The sequence below is a fragment of the Ischnura elegans genome, chromosome 10 (genome assembly GCF_921293095.1).
Source record: "Ischnura elegans chromosome 10, ioIscEleg1.1, whole genome shotgun sequence".
Lineage (NCBI taxonomy): Eukaryota > Metazoa > Arthropoda > Insecta > Odonata > Coenagrionidae > Ischnura > Ischnura elegans.
The window spans coordinates 67,145,866-67,162,554 of NC_060255.1; the positions used below are offsets into that span (position 1 = coordinate 67,145,866).

The 16,689-nt window shown below is 40.0% G+C and overlaps 1 protein-coding gene across 3 annotated transcripts in view; it reads left to right on the forward strand.

Annotated features, from left to right (window-relative positions):
* Positions 1-16,689, forward strand: part of LOC124167069 (pleckstrin homology-like domain family B member 1) — a 109,894-nt gene that overhangs the window by 48,821 nt on the left and 44,384 nt on the right. For all 3 annotated transcript variants that reach the window (XM_046544858.1, XM_046544859.1, XM_046544860.1), the window contains exons 2-7: positions 5,830-6,151; positions 7,046-7,461; positions 9,643-10,327; positions 11,817-11,945; positions 12,741-12,940; positions 14,921-15,020. In XM_046544858.1, the coding sequence (XP_046400814.1) occupies positions 5,858-6,151; positions 7,046-7,461; positions 9,643-10,327; positions 11,817-11,945; positions 12,741-12,940; positions 14,921-15,020 (1,824 nt within the window). In that variant the 5' untranslated portion in view covers positions 5,830-5,857. The remainder of the gene's footprint in view (positions 1-5,829; positions 6,152-7,045; positions 7,462-9,642; positions 10,328-11,816; positions 11,946-12,740; positions 12,941-14,920; positions 15,021-16,689) is intronic.

Genomic DNA, 16,689 nt, shown 5'->3' on the forward strand with positions numbered 1-16,689 from the left:
TGCGACTATGCCGGATTTGCGAGGTTTCGGGACCGTTGTGATGCGTGCGTCGAATGATCCAAAGATTTTTCTTATATCACAGAAAAATCATTGTTGTCGTATTCGGAAAGGACCCTATGTGCTTTATTTTCAAATATTAAGCGTGCTCTAGCTCTTCAGCGTATAAGAACCTGCCGTCACTGTGAGCGAGTAAGAGAAAGAGAAATATTCCGGTTCGTCGTCCCAGCCGATAGAGTCGCCCACGTTCGTACGAGTTGTTTGTCATAATACTCGGACTCAAGCAGCCGAATACGCTCTGTGTATTCTGCTTCATACCCCGTTTGCATTACGTTAGTACCGACATAGGTATCGACAAACGTCGCGTTTACACGTTCCCTAGTAACCATCGTAATTAAGTGCTACCCCAGTGGCGGATACAGAGAAAACTGAAGGGGGGGAGGACGCAAAAGACATCTTGAGTTATCTTTACTTTTATCGCAATAAAAAATAATCAAGTCACATGCAGAGCTTCAGAAATTTTTAACTAAAGTGATTATACACACATTCAAGACAATGCCATCTTATGATATAAAAAAGTTACAATTATGGTTCTGCTATGTTTGGCAATACGGGTGGCCCTGCAAAGTGGGGGCGCGCCCCCTGTGCCCCCCATCTGTATCCGCCTCTGTGCTACCCTCAGTGTAGGATATCGGCAGTAAACAACTAAGAGGCGTCATTCCTAATTTGAGATAAAATTCACATTTATTGCGAATTTATTAAATTTCCGGGAGAATATGCTGCAAATAAGACAGTTTACGTTATATTGTCTTACCATGCCGTAGGAAAGGTTGGTTCACCCTAAAGGGACGGAGGTATTCGCTCTCCTTGTACCTGCTGGTTTAGCCGATATCAGTATGTCAGACAATGGTATTTATTCGCACATATTACGAATGATAATGTATTAAATTATATTTTAAGGCGCACCCCTATCGCCCACTTGCAAGCGAGTTGTTTGCAAACGCTCTCATTCATTTGCGCATGCGCAGAGACAAGGCCACAAGCAGCCGCATATTCTCCCACGCTCCGCCCGTCTATCCTGTTTCATTCACCTCTCGGTAACAACACGCAGCAAGACACTTCACTCGGCCCCCTCCATTAATTCAACGGAGTCGGCACATTCACACCGGAAGCCGAGACCTCCGCTGGCGCACACTAAACAATTGAAATCAGCCACGTGCTCGCTCCACGTGCGACCGCTTGACCTCCCCATTGAATGGAGCCCAATCACAAAATCACTCTCACACAGCCGGTACATATTCTTTTTTCGTGGCCCATTTCTTATTTTATTTTCTTAATTTACGCCATCATCGTCATCTTAAGATTGGTTTAATGCAGCTCTCCATTCCCCTCCTTTTCGCTAGCCTTTTCATTGTGACGTATTTCTTCTCTTTTACATTCTTCATTACTTCTCCAATACAACAGTGGCGGATACAGATGGGGGGCGCAGGGGGCGCGCGCCCCCCCCCCTTGCGGGTCCGGCTGTATTGCCGAACATTGCAAAACCACAATTGTAACTTTTTAATATCATAAGATGGCATTGTCTTTTACATGTTTATAGTCACTTTAAATAAAATTTTCTTATACTTTGCCTATGACTTGATCATCTCTTATTACGATAGAAGTAAAGACAACTCAAGATATGTTGCGCCCCCCCCTTGAGTTTTTTCTGTATCCGCCACTGCAATACAATAGGGTAGTTTCCTCAAAGAAAACGAAATGCAATGATTGCGATTCCTTTCCCACCATTAGTGTATTCACAATATACAAATTATTTGGTTTTAGAAATCCCAGTTTAGACGAATGGCAACGGTCAATTTTAACCTCATTTGAAGAAGGCCAGATTGGCGCCAATGCGATTCCACTCCACGTGACGTCACAGGGACTTAGTTTCTATACGAGTAGATAGGAGTTTTACGTCGTCTGTGATTACCAATGCATGCATGAGGCACAGAGCTCAGGGAAACATCTCTTAATAATCACGCATTAAAAATTCCTAAGCTCGGAAAGTTTTCTTCGTTTGATAAGGTATTAATAATCATTATTTAAGCCAAGCGCTACCAGCTAGCATGGTACTCAGCTACCTGCTAGCAGCCTGCGTCGTATCAGCGCTCAAGCCTCGCCCCAAGGTCACCTCACAAGGCGGCAGGGGGAACCAGTAATACGTCACACGGACTTTTTCCCATCATTCCTACTTAGCTGTCGCGTTTTCGCGCGCTTGAAAATTTTCACTTTTCGTTGAATAGCGAAAAATAGATATCGTTATTTAAAAATCTAAAAGTGTGAAAATCGTACTCCAGGAGTAATAATCTTTCGATTTAGGCAATAAAAAAGGGGAAGGAATGAAACCACCCTATTCATTCGGGTGGTTTCATTCCTTCCCCTTCTTCCCGTCCACCTGCCCTTAGATTATTTTCATCAGGCCACCATGCCTCATAATGTCGTCAATTAAGTTGTCCCGTCTTCTATTTAGGGATTTTAGGAGACTTTTCTTTTCTCTCGCTCGTTTTAGCACTTCCTCATTACTTACTAGGTCGATTCATTTAAACTTAATTATTCCTCGGTAGCACCTCATTTTTAATGCTTCTGCTCTTGATTTCTCTGCAGCTGTCCACGTGTAAGCCCTACGTTCCATATGTAGCAACTGGTGAATTGTTACCTTATTCATATTCTTGTATTCTTAGCTGTAAGCGAATTCTTTTTTTTTTCGAAATTTACTCCATGATATTGACATTTTTAGAGCCCACTATTAAGCTCACTCGCGCATAATGCGCTGATCAGCCTTTGGCTGTTGTCCGCAAGTCTCCAAAATATCAGTAGTGACGCGCGCATGTGTATTACACGCAGGACACCCGCAAAACCTTGACTGCTGAACTTAAAGTTCTCGAAACCATTGAAATTCGGCAACTACCAACTACGTATGTACCTTTTTCCCTGCATATTTCAGTCAGTCAGGGTTTGCATCCCCATATGGGCAATAAAATTATCTTCTGTGGAATATTCGCTCATAAATTGCACCTTCGGGGACTTAATTCACCAGTTTCGCATAGGATTCATGCATTTGTATTGAAGCAATTAGTAATTTTTAATAAAATACGGTAATCGAATTTAGGAAAATAATTTGAGGTAAGAAATTTAAAAATATGAACAAAGTAAATATTAATTCTTGACGTTTAGGTCTTCTGTCAAAAATGTATATGCTGAATTGCGGAAGTATATATATTCCATTCTCAAGGCTTATTATGTGAAAAAATTAGAGGCACAACACATGCTAAAAAAAGTTGGTCGAGTATTAAAAATTTACAGTGAACTTAATATTCAATAAAAAATTTGAAATAATAATATATTTTCAATTAAAGAAATTGAAAACGTTATTAAAATTAAACCTATATTAGGATTCCAGTAATTAGTTGTAGGTTATTACTACTTTTTTCGCTTTTCTTATTTTGTTTTTTTTTAATAACATGGGACAAAAAAATAAGAAATACATAGAAGAAATAAATTAAAACAAGAAATGCATATACTTATGATGAATTGGGGCGGAAAACGGTCGAGTCAATGTTGAGGTATGCAATGAAAATGCAAAACTTCCTCCTGTGTAAAATCATTTCCTTTGAAAATAATCGAGTGAATTCTAAGAAATGATGGAAAGAAGGCTAAATTAATGGCCTCCACCTCCGCGAATCCAGGAGACCCGAGTTCTAAACCCTATCAAGGCAAAAAATATGTCCTCTGCGTAATTATTGCGATTTAACCAGCACTTGCGATTTATTTAATCCGTAAACGCTAGTCCTTGGCTATTTCAGAGCATAGTGGCTATTTGAAAGTTGCCTAGCTGTACGCTTCCAACCTGTTCCTCAAGCCCACCTATGCAATGGCGGAAGCATCAAGGTACAAGTCCTCCCACGCCTCTTAAACCGTTCTACCACGCGTCCTCATTTCGTTATCACCCAAGTAGCTGGCAATTCACTCCATCACACGTCACCGCTGTGGACCGCTAAGCATTCTTACTTTATGGCTGCCTCGTGGAATTCACGACACTTTCATTAGAGCCCTAGAGATGTCTTGAAAGGCGTCGCGACTGGGAACTACGAAAGATAGCTTTAATATCCGCAAACATCCGCTCATGAATTTTATTTGTCACACGCATAGCAGGGCTTTATTGTAGCTCAACATAAATTTACGAAGGTTTTTTTTGTCGGTAATTTTCATAGCTAATACGCCCTTTGGAATTTTGGACTCCAATTTCTTAAAATAATTTCTTCATGTTTCGCTTATTATAAATATTGAAAAATTTACTATTTTTCGGATAACTTCTTATCTGTCTTGTCTGGTAACTACTTCACGTGTTCCACGACAGCGCTCTAAACACTAGAAAGTTATACTGCCATTTTTAACTAGTGATTTCTGGTCAAAGATGCGGCTAGTTAACAGAGTACATTTGGAACCGAATTATTATCAATGTAGTAAGCCCTATAAAAGCGTTGTCGGAGGAAAAAGTTCTGTGGATATTTAGTTAGTTTCTTCGCAATCCAGCGAACTATGTCGATAGCGCAGTGACAGCGACTAGCTCATGTAGTTAACCTCAAACAAATTTCTTCCACTGCAAGTTGTCTCATCGCGCAAAACCGTATCCATGAAAGTTGTTAACGACCACGGTGGGAACTCAGAATATCCTCGTTTCACCAATTATTTCTCATCTTACTTTGGTTGAAGTAAAAGTTTCATTTTATTAAGTTGTTCTATAGGACAAAGGTGATAGTATAACCTAAATCACAAACGGATGAACATTTCAAAATTCATCGTTTAAAGTAGTGAATTGCATGAACGCATGGTGGAAAAATTGCCCCTGCTGTTTTTAAAATGATTGGATGCTTGATTGAAAAGTAGATAAAGCTCGAAAATGTGCAGCTTGAATGCCCCACTGGAAGTCGGCTTAATATAAACACAAAATACTTTGCCCAAACAAGATTTGAATGCCCTCCTCCAAAACTTGTGCGAATCCCGCGAGTTCTTGCTCGCATTGTGGGCTGCCTAATCGCAAGGAAACCGGAGGCCGGGTCCACGACTCATGGACATTTTTAACCTGTATTCTCTGAAGGGGCTGGTTTCACTGTTTAATTATCGTGAAAATTTGGATCGCGCAGTGTCTTATTAATGTTTTCATGAGCTTTGGAATAGTTTTTTGTTAGTTCTAACCATTAATCGTGGAAAAAGACTCCTCGCAATGAAAACTTATGTGAATATATTATGGAATTGAGAAGTAAACTCCGGAATAGGCATCGTTGAGAATAAGAAACAATTTCAATACAGTTTCAATCTTTATAGGCGGCAGTTAACAGATATATTTCTGCAGAAGAATGATAGATAACGTCTTATCCGTGCCAATTTTTCTTAAGAATGCCCTGAAGTCGTGTAGCTAATTTTTCCGTTAATCCAAATTTATACTTATTGATGATTTTTTATATGAATAGACATGGTTTTCCCGCAAATTCAAAATTGTTCCAATATTCCTGTTAATGTAGCCAGGTTCCACGATAATTTTTCTTTGTACTCCACGAATGACGTATGGGTACAGGAGCCTCACGCTTAGTGCTTCCAATGAATAATTTGTTGCTAATTTTTTATTGACCGGCCTTTACTCCACAGTCCGCATATAAAATTATCTATTTTGTTTTACTATTTTAATACTTTGCTAGCATCCTAGGGAAAGTCTGCATGCAAAGCAGGTCTGCTAGTCTGTTTATAGAACTTCCAGTGTACTAACTCCACTCTCTCCGTTATGTTTTGCAGGCGAGGGGGGCAGGCGGTAGGGATCGCCATGGACCAGAAGCCCCCCGTGGTGCCGAGAGTCCGTGGGGGCCCATGGGGCGATGTGGAAGGTGAGAAGAGGGTGCTATCGGCAGAGTACGACCTGTCCTCCTCGTCAGCGGGCGACGGTGGTGCCAACAGGGGTCGGGGTGTATCGGAACCACCACCCCTCAAGACTTGCCGCTCGGCCAATGCGTCCCCGCTGCCTCTGCACCACCAGTCGCCGCTGCGCTCCAACTCCCTCAACTGCAGCCTCGAGGAGCTGAGCGCCAGGAGGGAGGACCTGGAGAAGAAGAGGAAGATGGTAGGTGCCGAGCTAGGGTGATCCGAAGTAAATTAAAGTTCTCAAATTTTGCATGCCGCCTCCTTATTCAATGACAAATAGTTAGGTAAATACTTCAGCAAATTTTCAGATCCATATGCCGTCTAGAAGCCTTGCCCCATATAGTTTTATGGTACAAAATGAACAATCCTTGAGTGTTCGCCGAAAGGAATAAAAATAACTCCCGATCGGTGTTGCCTACGCACTGGGATTAAAAGAGAGTTCACGGCAGGTTTCTACAAACTATGTATGCCATTTTTTTTCCTTGGGAAGGACATTTTTAGCCAAACCGTGGGTGGGTAAATATAAATCCATGGAGCATAGCAACATTTATTTGTGATTGAATTAATGATATTAATGGCCTGCAAAAGCTACAATTCACTTGTTGGTAGCACTATCTGATATCCTTAGCCTCAGGTGTGCCCCATTAATACCCCTAACTAGTGGCTGCAAAAAAATTTTGGTATGGGCATAGTATGCTATTTGGTGGTGGCAACCGACAGCTGAGGTCATGTTTGCCATGAAGTAAGGGTATGGAAGGAAGGAAGGAGAGAAACTGTGCTGGCATTAGGGTGCTCTTAACCTAAGGCACCAACAGGACCATGGTTTAACATCCCATCTGATTGACAGAGTGTCACGCTTGAAGTGGTCTCACTCTACTATCAGTCATGGACTTGGCAGTCTCTGAAAAAACTCTGCCTTCACTGGGATTTGAATACGAGCCCCTGGGGTGTTGAGGCTACACTTAACCACTTATCTAACCCTATCATATAAGGTAGACGATTTGATTGAATAATGGCATCTTAGTTTTCAATGGTAATTGCTGTGGAATAGCCCATAAAAATAGTCTCTGATTTCTTCTTTGCATAATTATAGGTGCAGAATGAGCGTCTCCGTGAGCAGGAGACGCAGCGCCGTGAGCAGGTGCGTCTCGAGGAGATCCTTAGCATGTGCGCTGAATACGAGCGCCAGGTGCAGTGGGAGCGAGACCAGGGGAAAGGAGGCGTTGACAATAGTGGCAGCACAGCTGCGGGGGAGAGGAGGCCGAGCGTTGGTAGCAGCACGCCATGGCAGCAGAGGGTGGCCATGGCATCATCCACTGCGGCACGGCACAACAACAGCCGTGAAGTGGACGAGGGGGAGGACAGCAGTCCGTCAGACAGTCCTTCCCCTGGTAGCACCTCCAGCCACTCCTGTTCCTCCTCTTCCCCTCTCCCTCACCAGGCGGCAGCACCTGCAGCTTCCAACACACCACCAGCCACTGTCAGTGGCCAGTCAGTCATCCAAAATAGGTGAGTATCTCATAAATGGCAAATCTAGGGCTGTTTTCCAGAGTATTCATCTAATCTTTGGTTAATTTCTAAGATGTCCTCCACTGTCCCATCACACTTGATAAATGAAACATCACTCTCATTTTTACTTTCACATGATATTTTATTCCAGTAATACTAGTTTTTAATGAGCGATAGAACATGAGTGACAAGATTTTAGATCAGTGAGTGTATCGCCAAGCACACCTCCATTGCCTCTTGGAGGCCAGTCAGTCATCCAGAACTGTTGAAGAGTGTGTTATATGCTTACCAGTGGTCTACAAAGGTCTTTTCTACAATTGAGTTAAGCGGTAAGAAAGACATCATGCATGGTTTGAGGCATGGTATCATGGAAATTCTTATGATTGATTAAATGAGCCTTTGCACAAATATTGGCACCTGACACATTTTGTTGTGTACTACAACTTTATCAAGAGTACTGAGTTTCACCAAGTTTGGCCTCATAAGCCAAGTACAAGCATGATTCATTTTATGGTGAGGTAACTACCCAGCAGCCCAACTTTGCGGTCAACATCTTCTTCAGAAAGAACTAGAGAGACCCAGAAAATTCTGAAAGTATATTCCTTAATTTTTCTCAGCTCCACTTAAGCTTCTCCTTCCTCTGAATCAATTCGAAATTCATGCTTCTCAGCCATAGCACTCAAGTATTAAATTGGCCATAGCACTGTTGGCATTGAAGTTCAACCTAACCTCACTAGCTTTTACTCTTCTGTGGTATAACCTGGAACTTTCTGTAATATTTGACCTTAAAAGCCTGGAATTGGGCTTGAATTCCATATTTTTATTTTGGTGAACACCCCCGTGTTGTTTAGTAAGTGGAGAGATGATTGCTGAAGTTAAATTCCTTTAAGGGCTGTTTCTCTTGGTACTTATATTCATGAGTTGAGCAATATCACTTGAAAGTATCGCTACAATGGTTATACAGTGATGAATGCAAAGGCTTTGTTGTGCAAAATTACAACAATACATTGAGTGTCCTCAAGGAAGTATTAGTTGAGATGTTTTTTTACCCAAATTGACATTAGACCTACCTCTATGATAGCATAAAAGTGAAGCATTATACCATAATATTCAGAAAAGCAGACCATCAAATTAGTAACAATCTAAATTAGAGGCCTAATTCTTGAAAGATGGATTTAGGGAAGTATCACTGTAATGGTAAAAGAAAGTACAATCAGATAATGGTGTCTTTGTACCCATCAAAATATTGTGTTCCTGATGTTTTGAACAGAATATTTGGAAGTGCAAGCAGTAAAGGACCATAGCACTGTTAGGCAAGATATTTTCTCTAACTTAATTTGCTACGCTGCACAATGAGTTTTGACACTTTCACAACTTTTGAAGTGTCTTAATGTGACTTGTAAATAGAGGAGTGAAACTCATGGGAATAGGGACACTTCACTGTACATCTGCTGTGTGTGCCATCCTGGAAATGAAGCCTATGCTTATTTCACTGACTATATTTTATTGATGACTTGATTGATGACATAAATTGTCAAAATGTGGGTCATCAATAAAGTAAATTTAAAGTCAAAATTTAAAACTGTGTTTTAGGTGAGATGTGGTGGAATTGTTCCATCATTAAAAAAAGAAATTTTGCAGCTTCCACTTAAAAACATAATTTACTACCCTACACAATGAGTTTTTACGTTTTGCACATAATTTTGAAGTGTCTTCAAGCGACTTGAAAATTATGTACACCAAGGATGGAATTCTCCATGAAAAATATGTGGCTTAGCCAAGATCTAATCTTCCACTGGGATCTAATAATACTTATCCCGGCTAAGTGAAACTTTTTTTCACGGCAGACTTCATCCTTGGGGTATATAGCTATGTACCCATGCACTGCATATGAAGTAACTTGTTTCATGCAGTTCTTTGACTTGAAAATGTTGTGAAAACATTGAAACACATCTGGCAGAGTAGCGAAAAAAGTTTTGAACTGAAACCTGCAAAATCTCCCTCACTTACGACAGTGAAATTAGCATTAGTTATTGTTTACAGGAGGAAATATTTTGTGTAATTTAGCTTTAAAATATTCCTTTGTGTAAGGAGACTGTCATTTATTCTTTGAGTGGCACACGTAAATACATTGTTCTTGGCCGTTTCCATTGTTTATGTTTGTTTTTTTTTGTGTTGTAGAATCAAGACTAATGGATCATTGCCAAGAGACAAGCAGCGGTCCCTCCCCTCTCCCCCTGCAGATGTTAACCTTGCACCTAGGGCAAACAATGGTGCAGCCACTGCCACGTCCCCAACCTCCAAGTCCTCGTCCACCCCATCACCCGACACCGAGTTCCCCTACGGCTTCAACTTCGACCATGCCACGCACCCCCTGCACCAGATGCATCCCCACGCCACCAGTTCACTGCCACGGCACTTTGGGCAGCACCCAAGAGGAGGAGACGTCATCATTGCCTCTGCCACTTCTCCGCCCACCTCCCCAACCTTCCCTCAAAGCCCCAGGACGAGGATACGTACAAATGCAGCATCAAAAGTGCCCACGTCGCCCTCGTCTCCACTCCCGTCGGCCAGGAGGGTTGGAAGGGCAGATGTGGCTGATGAGGGGGATGAAAGTAGTATGGGGGTCGACCCTTCGGGTGATGGCCATCAACGGCAGCTGAGCAGGACGACACTTTTGCTGTTGGCATCACCCCAAGGGGGCAGGCCTTTTGGTGGGACTCTTCCGAGGAGTTCGGTGCCATGTGCAGCTGGGGAGTCAGCCAGGGTGGGAGGTGGTGTCGTCCGATCGACAGCGACCACCACCACCACGGCCAATGGGGTGTGTGGTGGAGCTGGGAAGGGCAAAGGTGCCACACCAGAAGGAGTGAGTGTGACCCTTGATCCTGCCACCCTATTTGTTCCATATCCCCATGTTTTCCCATAAATAATCCCATTTATTTATTTAATTAATATTTTCCCTTACACAGAGGGAAAGCAGTTCTGCAGCAACTTCAGTGTCATGATGGAAATAAATTAAAGTTGTTTATTTCACTTTTGAGTGGAATCCATCGTGGAAAAATTTCACATAATTACGTGAGAAGCCATAGGAAGTTACAGAAAAATCACATAGACTTAAGAGGAATAAATATTACTTAAAATGTAATTTACATGAACAACTTTAACTATAAAAGCACATGTTATCAATCCGTAAACATTCTTATGAAGCACTTTATTTCTTGCTCTTTATCATGAATTAAAGATTTGAATATTAGCAAATGATGTGTAAATAGGTGTAAGGAGGATTTTTTTGTGGAATGAAAAAATGTGATTTTAAAATAAAAATGAAACTTCAGAACAAGAATATTATGGGGAAAAAAGAATGAAATATAAAACATACTTATGTATCAGACTGTTCAATGTTTGGTAGCCATTGCATCAAAAATATGGATTGAAAATGTGAATACAAATCACATCACTGGCTTTCATTATGCCAATCAGTAGTATGGATGTTAGGCCCGAGGGCTGGATCCTGGAGTGAGACATAAGACCAGCTGCTACCAGAGTAGAAAATTTATTGAAATTTTTGGATAAATAGTCATGAATTAATATTATATACCCAATAATGTACTGATATAAATTAATTACACTTTGAAAAATGAATTCTCTATTTCTTTGAATGGTAATCCATACCCTTTAATGTTCTCGAATACCTCAATCTCATGGATCTGAAATATTGCTAGTGAAGCTTAATGAAGAAAAGCATTGTTTAAGAATTGAAAATTATTAATGAATGCTAATTTCTCTGCATTGAACTGGGCTAAGTTTATGAATTCTTCTTAATTTTGATAATTATTGTAAATTTAACCCTTAGAGTGCGAACGATTTTATACGTTTTGCACGCTGACTGCAGCATTAACCCCAAACTTTTATTGCTACCTGGATATCTTGTACTTAAGCACTTTCCCCTCACTATGAGGATTGCTAAGGGGCTTAACTCTACCAGACCAGCCCTCAAGGTACGGGGTACCTCCTGCACAGGGGATCTGTTCTGCACTGGCTGGCAGCTAAAATTGTGAACTCCCGCAGCACAATGATTAATAGAAAAATTTCAGTAGTTGTTGAAATTTAAATGATAGTAAATGAATGGCTAAACAAATTTTCATCATGCATTGAAAAGCTATTCTTGAAACAATTATTTGACCATAATTTTTTTTCACATATTTTGTTTGTAGTGTGATATACATATATGTATATTTCTTTATAAAACATGTAGCTATGAGATCCCAATATGTTCATTTGTAATTTTAGAAAAGCATTTCTTGTGGGACAGGAATTAAATCACTGATTCCATTTGTTTTTTCTTTCTTTGGCAGTTCTCGTCAGAGGTGGTTGTTGAGGTGGAGGAGCTGAAGAGGGAGCGGGGGAAGCTGTTGGTGGCGCTCGCTGCCATTCGGCGCAAGATGAACGACATAGAGAGGCAGCAAGAGGAGGCACTCAGGGAGGTGAGTGGGCTGCGTTTTACCCTAAACAATTTTACGTACGTACACCAATGTGTGGTGCCCTGGTAGGAAATGATTGATAAATTGGTAGGCCTTACATCCTCATCCAAATCCTCTACCAAAATCATATGGCCTTAGACTGAGAGGATATATCCCTCCCTCACATCTGGTCATATTTTGTCTATTTTGATGACAAATTTAAAGCTTACACTATTAACCCTTTGCGGTCCAACGTCGAGGCTGGCCCGACAAGTCTAGTGCTACAAGCCCTAGGCTTGTCGTAGCATCAGGTCTAACTTCGAGTTGACGGCAAATCAGGTAATATCTTGAAACATTGCCCTTGTATAAATCGCTTCGCCTTGATGTCGAGCTCAACTCGAAGTGAGACTTGATGCCACAACATGCCTAGTAGTTTTAGCACTAAACTTGTCGAGCCAGCCTTGACGTTGGACCGCAAAGGGTTAATTTGAAATTTACAAAGTATGGTAGAATCCACTTTATCATGGGTTTGACATATGATGGATTCAGCATGCAATATGAGCTGATTTTGTACTCACCTTTTAAAAATTCAAATTTTGCCGATTGTGTTTTCACTTGCATAGTATGTTTTTTAACTGGGAACTGCTATTTTCTGACAGTATTTTTCAGAAATAGCTTTATAATCTATTTAATTACCAAAATTTTATATTCATTATAACTGCATTTTTCAGAGAATTTCTATTCATCATGTTTTGTTCCGGATATGGATAGATGAATGGCAAATTTTAATCCTTGATGTAAATGTGTGTGTGGTTGCAGTTGGAGATGGAGCAGGCTCTGTTGGAGGGCGAGCTGAACGCAGTGACAGGGAAGGTGGCTGAGGAGGAAGGGCGTGTGAATGAGTTGGAGCGGGAGGTGGCGGCCCACGAGCACAAGGCCAGCCAAGAAAGGGAGCGCACACTGCGGGAACTCTCCGACTGCCAGAGGAGGGTTGAGGAGGCACAGCTGGCCTCGCAACGGTACGCACTTACCTTATTCAATCTCTCTTGGGACTATCATGCCAAAGTGATTCCATTCAGGGGCGCCGACTTATAAAAAATATTGGGGGGGCCCATATCGGGAGTCTTACCCCGGGAAGAGGTTAAATTCAAAGTGTGTCTCAGCACCGTAACACTATCATAATTCACACCACTTGTTTTCAGTTAACCTGCTTACTACCTTAAAAGTATTTGTTTTAACACATTATTGAATGCATTTTAAAAGGTATCTATCGTCAAACATGGGAAAATACCAATATATTTTTGTGATTTTCCCAAAGCATAATATAACTTAATTATTTTCTTGAATTATTGAGGGGGCTCAGCCCCCTAACGAATCTTTGAGAGGGCTCGGGCCCCCTCAGGCCCCATGGAGTCGGCGCCACTGATTCCATTTATATATACCTTTACACTTTTCTTTGGCAATCAATATTTATTTGCCAGTACTGATACAGTTTCATTTTAACTACTCCATTTTCCTCTAAGATCTCCATTCCAATAATTCCTTCTTAACTTATGTTTACATGCAGTTAACAAACAAAAATATAAATACAATGTCATAGAAAGAAATAAATACATGAAATTGATTCTTGATATTGCATGAGATTGCTTGCTATATCAGTAAATTAAACATTTATATACTTAACATCTGTCAGACTAATTCGATGAATGAATGTGCTGATAGTGCAGATGGAACAAGATCCTGAACATATGACGCTATTGATACCCTTTAGAAACTGTGCTTGTCATGGACTTTTTCCCTGTTGTCAATTCATTAATATGTACTCTATTCTGATGTATTTTTTCAAGGATTTCATTCTTTGTCAATGATGAAAATATATTCATCAACTACTGGCAATGCATCATGAATCCCTGAGATAGCATGAATTTTTTATCATGATGGTAGCCCACCTGCACAAAAGGAGGGAATTTCATAAGCGTGGAAAAATTTTTTTTTACATTAGAAAGCTACTTTGAATGCCTGCCTAATATCTTTAAATATATTTTGCACTAGAGATGTTTCCATAAATAAACTTTTCCAAGCCTATTAATAGGAATATTGGGAATTGTTTGTAGGAAATTTGATACTCAATATCTATGCTATGGGGAAGGCATCTATGACTCCCAATTTTAAAATGCTTTCTTTCAAAGCAAATTTGATGGGCTCAAAGACCTCAGGGAAGGCATAACTTTCGGTGAACAAGGCGTGAGTGTATCTATGTATCAATTTTATGACCGTATCCACTTAGCATTATGTTCCATGAGTGCAATAAATGTGTTTTCCCTTTGGTTTTCTGATATTGTTTCTTAACCTTTGTGCATCATGATATTGTTTAGTTTTTTATATCATGGATTTTCCCTCTCGTTTCAAAAATCCATTATTATTGCTTAACTCAAAATTTATTGAGTTTTATCCTTTATAATGCCATGGAAACATCTAGATCATATCAAATTTTCCATGTGAACATTGCTTTTGTCATGGGGTTGCATTATTGAGATGCCATTATCACTATTGCCCGGTTTCGAGTTTTTATATATCTTTGCGCAGGAAAGAAAAGTTCAAATGATTTTAAGAGTATATACTCTTAAAGAGTTCCACAAGGTCATTTCAACTTTAATTACTTTACAATGCCATTTTCATAGGCTTACTTTTACTTACACATTTAGTCTCTCATTAGATAAACTTCTAATACTTGCATTTATTGAATCAAAGAATATGTATCCATAATACAGTGTATGCTATTCTTCCCTTATTCTAATTTTCAGAAAGTTAAAGTCAATTTTTCTTTGTCTTTAGGAGTATGTACTTATCCAGGTCTGACCAAGGATATTCCATTCCTTAGTCTGTATCACCTTGATTTTTCATTTTGTTTTATTGCTGATGATCATGGGTTCATTTTATACCCTCTACAGGTGAGAGGAACTGGCCAAGTAAAATTATGTTCTGTTAAACCTTTTCAGGATTGAGAACGAGATGCTTTCCATCAAAGACCCTGAAAAAGTTGAATCATTAAGGGAGAAACTCAAACACCAACTTGAAGTTCTGGAAGCTGAAAGAAAGGTCTTGTTTTAAAAATTTTATTTTATTCTTTGATTATTTAAAATAATTTTACTATTTATTTATTATTTTTAAACAATGCTTTTATATTTTTATTATATTATTATTTGAATGGTCATTTGTTTATAGACCCATTGTTAGTACTGAGAATACGTATGGCCAGAATATTGGATTAATCAATGAGAAAAATTCTGCTGTCGTTGAAAGAATACATTACAATAAAGCAGGGTTTGGGAGTCCTCCTTGGAGGAAAGTCAGGAGGGATTCCTCCCAACTCTTTACCTCCGAAACTCTTGGGAGGAGAACTCTGTTCAGAGGAAATAAAAAAACTCCCAGAGTTTTTTTTCTCCTCCAACATATGTCGAGAGGAGAATGAAAAGGCTTTCCTCCGAAAAGAGTTTCCTCCCAAATGAGCTAGAGCAATACAAAAAAAGTATTTACGGCACATGAGGCAAAGCTCTGGACAGAGTGGAGACATGCGGTCAGCACTTACGCCGAAGCACTTCGAAGGGTCGCTAATCCGCGGCCAGCTCACCCACGCAGGACCGTCTCCTCGACCCTACGAGCAGGCAGACTACCTCCCGAAAAGTGACATCTCCGACTGCAAGTTGAAAATCAATTACTCAATCCGATTATCAAAGAATGATTGTTTTCATCGCACTCCCGAAAATCATGCAATCAAGTACGTCTTTGAACCGTGTTTCTGAGATGAAAAATAAAGATTTTGTTAACTTTGCTAAATTGGCCATTTTTCCGGTTGTCCGCAGCCACGTTTCGAGAAAAGTTAACAAAATCGTTATTTTTCATCGTAGAAACACGGTTCAAAGACGTACTTGATTGCTTGATTGGCAGGAGTGCGATGAAAACAATTACTTTTGATGATCAGATTGAGTAATTGAATTAGAAATCGCAGTCAGAGTGGTCATTTTTCGGGAGGTAGGCCCCCGCTGATAGGGTCGAGGAGACGGTCCTGCGTGGATGAGCTCGTCGAGGATAGGGCCGCGGATTAGCGACCCTTCGGAGTGTGCACCGCACCCATCCTGGAAGTACCTGCTCCATGGGCCCTCGAAACGCATTTTAACATTTTCGCCGCATGTGAGGAGAAGATTTTCGGAGATTGAACAGCAGCGAAAGAGTTAACTGTAGAAGTGATAGAAATGGCAAAACTTTGAATTTAAAATGACTAGTAACTTTAACTATATTTGAAACATTTTTGGAGAGCACTTATAAATTATTCCGCGCAGTTTTTGGGCCATATGGGATAGTTTTTGGAGACATTTTTGGCATAGACACGCAGGGCTGTGAACAACTGCGAAATTCTCCGATGACTAATACTAAAAACTACTAAAAATCAGAACCACTTTTGAGCTGTACTTTTCTGTTTTCTCTTCCTTACACTTTCTTCTTTCGCTCTCTGTACGTTAAGATTATCGGAAAGTGAAAAAAACATAATATGTCAGTTTTTTCGATGTAAAACAACATTTTCTTTCTTTGCATTGAATAAAAATTTATTCATAAGAATGTTTGTGTGCATGAATAAAATATGAACATACATAACACAAAAATAATATTAAATACATTACAGAGATAGGGAAGTAATGAAAATTACAAATTAAAATACACATAATTATCAATAATACATAAATGAAAGAGGCGTTCAATAAAAAGGTTC